Source organism: Chinchilla lanigera, unplaced genomic scaffold, assembly GCF_000276665.1.
Source record: "Chinchilla lanigera isolate Chin_1 unplaced genomic scaffold, ChiLan1.0 scaffold00071, whole genome shotgun sequence".
NCBI classification, from domain to species: Eukaryota; Metazoa; Chordata; class Mammalia; order Rodentia; family Chinchillidae; genus Chinchilla; species Chinchilla lanigera.
Window position 1 is genome coordinate 675,961 of NW_004955472.1, and position 4,741 is coordinate 680,701.

General features: G+C 49.9%; 2 protein-coding genes across 2 annotated transcripts in view; both read right to left on the bottom strand.

Moving 5' to 3' along the window:
- The window catches only part of Tesk1 (testis-specific kinase 1), a gene marked incomplete in the record, with an annotated part of 5,214 nt that extends 5,114 nt beyond the window's left edge, over positions 1–100 (bottom strand). The window contains 1 exon segment of the mRNA XM_005401181.2: positions 1–100.
- A 418-nt stretch (positions 101–518) lies between these two features.
- LOC106150332 (translation initiation factor IF-2-like) lies at positions 519–1,888 on the bottom strand. Its single transcript, XM_013522958.1, has 2 exons — positions 890–1,888; positions 519–727 (listed from the first exon to the last, which is right to left on the bottom strand). The coding sequence occupies exons 1-2, from the start codon at positions 1,217–1,219 to the stop codon at positions 530–532; spliced, it is 528 nt and encodes a 175-aa protein (XP_013378412.1). The 5' UTR covers positions 1,220–1,888; the 3' UTR covers positions 519–529.
- Positions 1,889–4,741: the final 2,853 nt, after the last annotated feature.

The following is a 4,741-nucleotide window of genomic DNA, read 5'->3' on the forward strand; positions in this document are numbered from 1 at the left end:
GCCCGGCGGCTGGGAGCTCGGCGCCGGCCCGCCCGCTCGGCCCGACGGCTCCTCCCTCCGCCGCCTTCCCGGAGTAAAGTTCAGGTTCCAGGGCCTCCGCCCAGGGATCCCGCAGCCTGGGTCTCCCTCTTCTTTGTCCAAAGGCTCCCCTCTCTTAAGAGAGAAGCCGCCACCTGCAGGGAAGCCCCTCCTTCCGCGGGAGCCCACCCGCGGCAGGTCCCGCCCCCTCAAAGCCCGCTTTTCCGGAGGACCCTCCCCTGCCGGGACCTTTCCTTAGGGTGACACTGCCACCCTCGGCACCAGAACCCCTCGGGGCGGCATCATCCCCGCCACTGCGCGTTCCTGCCGCGCATCGAGACCCCTCAGAGCGACTCCGCCAGTTGTCGTGACCCCTCCTCCCAAGGCGACTCCTCCCCTGCTGTTGCCCAGCCCTCACTCCTGCGACCCCTCTCTGCCCGTCCCGCCCCTCATCCCTTAGGAGCGGGTTCTGCCCGCCTCGGGTCCGAGGAGGACTGGCAGCTGCCCTCTTCTAAATTGCCTCAGGGGCCCGGAGTGCGCACGCCCCGTCTCGGGACGCAGCTTTCGCCGCACTCGGCGCTTCCGGTTCTGCTGCTGGCTCCTCCCCCGGTCGTGGGCGAAACAGCCAATCATCGGGAGGACTGGGTGACGCCCGGGATCCCGGCGGTATCCAGCGGAGCGGTTCCGGCGTCGTCGACCCTTCTGCCGCCTAGCGGTGAAAGGAGGGAGGCGGGAGCGGGAGCTGCGGCTCTGAGGTGAGGCGGCTTGAGGGAGCGTGAATTATTTGTGAGAAGTTTAAAGCGCAGTGCTTCTGTTTCTGCGGTATGTGAAGGAGAAAATGAATAGAAACAGCCGCCGCCGCATCACGGACCTTGTCACACGTTGTGAGCGCTGGAACCGAGAAGTACTGTTGGCCTGAGAAGGGCCGACGAGAAAGAACACAGGCGTCCGAACGCGCGACGCTGACGCCGGGGCTGGGAGGAGGCAGGCGAGTGCGGGGCGAGGGGCGGGTCGCTTGCGGCCCTCCCGGAGCGCTCGTTGCCGCGGAGAGGGCCGCGGCCGGGCAGCCCCGCCCGGGGCCTCGTCTGCCCCGAAGCGCTTGTGCGCGCCCTCGCCTGAAATTCCCGCTGGCCGCCGCAGCGCTGCGAATTTGCCCTCCACGGTTGTGTGAGGCCTGGGAGCGCGAGCAGTGATGCCTCATCTTAATGTAGATAGCTTCGCGGACCCTGGATTCTGGCCTTCATCCGAGTTCGAGAAGCACTGTAGTTGGCAATAGTAGTTTCAAGTCGAAGAGCCAGGCGCGCGCTTTTAGAAAGAGCAGCGTGGCGCTTGTGTGCAAGCTGGGGACCCATCAGGAAGGAGGCTGTGTGGAGCATGGGCTGAGTTAGGATAGGGATAACAAAGCGTAGGAGGAAACACAAGACTTGTGTGGGAGGTGCAGTGCGACATTTCAGGGTTGATGCGGCCGTCAGCCTTGTGGAAAGCGCATCAACCAGGATGATTTTTAAGTTTCTACGTTAGATACTGGGTCTTCAACCGAGGTTAAAAATCCAGGGGGACGGTTGGGGTGGGTGGAAGGTAGATGACACAGGTAACAGGTGATGGTCAGGGAGACTGTGAGGGTAGATGTCACCACCCAGCTGGCGTGTGGGGAGGGAGAAGAGCAGGGCCTGCTCTCTCCTATGTGAAGGCAGTGGAAGTCCCTGCTTCTTGTACCTACGATGCCAGTGATTCTCCTGTGTCACTTTGTGGCCAGTCCTGTTCTGGCCATATCCTTGCGCTCTCCCCTAGCCAGTTATTTGGTGTGTCTTCTCCCCTCTGCTCCCCTCCTCTCCGCTCCCTTCCCCTCAAGATGGGGTCTCGCTATGTAGTTCACGCTGGCCTTGAACTCACCATGTAGCCCAGGCTGGCCTTGAGCTTGTGGCTGTCCTCCTGCCTCAGCCTTCTGTGGTGTGTATTTATATCATTTCATCGGTAAATGTTTCAGTATATTATCTCTAAAGGATAAGGATTCGTCTTTGAAACAAAGCCACAGTATCATTGCCAGACCTTAAAAACCCCAACAGTTCTTTAATATCAATTATCCAGCTGTTCACTCTTTTCCTGTTGTCTTTTGTTTGGTTTTCAAAAATTGTTTGAATCTAGATCTAAATAAGATCCATTCTATGCATCTCTTTTCTTCGCATCTCCATTCTCTAATATGTCTCAAACTTTTTAAAATCTCTTAAACCCATTCCCCATTGTTTTTTTCCCTTACCTTTTTTTTTTGTTTTTAAAGAAATCCATGTCATTTCCCCTGTGGTTTCTCAAAGTCTGAATTTTACTGAGCTTGTTCTGGTGTAAATTAGTACCTTCTTCAGTCCCCTGTATTTCATGTAAATTTATGGTTTATTCAATCAGATTTAGATTTAATTATTTTGGCAAATTTGATTTATGGATGGTTTTAGTACTCCTGCCGGGATATATACATTGGTGGTCTTTTTGTGATGTTAGTAATTGATGATTATCATTGTCTAGACCTCAGTTTCTCAGCCCTGGCACTATTGATGTTTTGGGCCAGACAGTTCTTTAATTGTAAGGGGTTATCCTGTGTCTTGTGGCTGCAGTACCCCCTCCTTCCCTCTTGTGACAATAAAAAATGTCTCTAGACAATTGTACTTGTCCCCTGGGGAGCAGAGCTGGGCATGGTGGCACACCTCTATAATTCCAGCACTTGGGAGGCTGAGGCAGGAAGCTGACAGCGAGTTCTAGGCCAGCCTGGGCTACAAAGTGAGTTCAAGGCCAGCCTGAACTGCATAGTGAAACTCTGTCTCAAAAAGACAAAAAAATATGGAAGTTAGGAATAACATTCTTGTTCTATCATTCTTCTCTTTTAAGTAGAATATTTCTATAAAGAGAACTTTTCCATTGTAACTGTTTGTTATCAAGAAATATAGTTCACAAGCCAGGTGTGGTGGTGCACACCGGTAATCCCAGCACTGGGGAGGCTGAGGCAGGAGGATCCTTGTGAGTTCGAGACCAGCCTGGGCTATAAAGTGAGCTCAAGGCCAGCCTGAGATGCATATTGAGACCCTGTGTTATGGTTTATGTCTGTGTGTCCCCTCCAAAGCCTCATGCGACCACGGGGCAGGCTATTAGAGTTGAATGATTGTGGGTGTGAGAGCTACACCCGCCCCGGGGTGGATAGTTTGCATATGTAAGGGAGAGGAAAAGAGTGCTTGAGGCCATTCCTCCGCCATTCTACCCTGGTGTGTGGTTGTAGCTTAGCTGTGTTCTGCCGCCCTGAGCTGTAGCTCTTTGCCATGTGCCACACTGCCTTATAATCTGCCAAGTACGGGCTGAAACTTCCACGAACTGTAGGCGAAATAAACCTTTCCTTCCTTAATTTTGGGCATCAGGTATTTTGTCCCAGCAGCGACAAAAAAGTAACCAAGACACCGTGTCTCAAAAAGACAAAAAAAAAAAAAAAAAAAAAAGACAAAAGAAATATAGTTCACAAGAAAAGGCAGCTACTTTTTAAATTGTTTCTCTTTTGTTTTACCAACTTTCAAAGTAAATGAGTTGACTCCCTAGTATCTTCCAATGTTGACTAATGAGAATGTTTTTATTACTGTGACCTCATTTTATATAACACATGTGCTATGTGCTCAATCATTGTCATCACTGGCAGCAGTTGCTGTCTTTTTTGTTTGTTTGTTCTTGGTTTCTTTGAGACAGGGTCTCACTATGTAGTGCAGGTTGGCCTTGAACTTGCTTAGGTAGTCTAGATAGGCCTCAAACTCACAGTAGTCCACCTGTTTCAGCCTTGTGAGTGTTGGGATTACAGGCGTGTGCCATCCCCCAATTGTGTTTTGGCCAGCAGGAGCTTACCCAAAGTGCCATCTAAGTGTTACGACATTTTCTCTCTCTCTCTCCCTCTTCCTCCTGCCCCTTTCTTTCTTTTTTGTTGTGCTGGAGATTGAATCCAGGACCTCATTCATGCTACTCAAGCTCTCTACCACTGAGCTACATCTCCAGCCCTCCTTTTGTTGTATTTTTATTATAGTTTGATGCCCTCTCCAGAATACAACTTTAATTGCCATTGTAACAGTGTTAAGAGGTGGGACCTTTAAGAGATAATTAGGTCATGAGGACTCTGCCCTCAAGATAGATTAATGCTTCTATCTCAGGAGTGGGTTATTTATACAGATAGTAAAAGGATGAGTTCAGTCCTTTTATTATCTATCAGGTGAGTTATCATTTTGTGCTTGCTTATTCTTCTATCAAATTATGGTGTAGCAAGAAGGCTCTTGCCAGATGCTGGCAACATATTCCTGGAATTCCCATTCTACAGAACTATGAGCCAAATAAACTTCTTTTTTTAAATTTTTTTTTTTAATTTTAAAGAGAAAAGAAAACAAAATAACAACAAAGACAAAAACATAACACAAAAACAATAAAAATGATACAGAATTTTAAAATAAGGTGTGGAAGTTAACAATGGTTGTTATATATTGTTATCTTCAGTGAGGTTGCTCAGATGATGTAAGAATGCAAGATTGATTAAACAATTAAAGAGAATAAAAAGTAATTTTTAAAAACCCATTAGAGTCCCTGGAAGGATGCTTCCGGCGCACAGGGAGCTGTGGGCGGGGAGCGCCAGCCTTCGGGCTGGCTAGCTTTCTGCCTGCTGGCTCCCGGAGGGTGGGCCCCCAGCGCACGGGGAGCCATGCGGCCGCCGCCG

Excerpts from the sequence above, each read along its gene's own strand:
- LOC106150332 (XM_013522958.1), bottom strand. The coding sequence starts at position 1,219 with ATGAGGCATCACTGCTCGCGCTCCCAGGCCTCACACAACCGTGGAGGG. Across the intron at positions 728-889 it reads CGCTCACAACGTGTGACAAG|GCGGCAGAAGGGTCGACGAC; the intron begins GTCCGTGATGCG and ends TTTCACCGCTAG.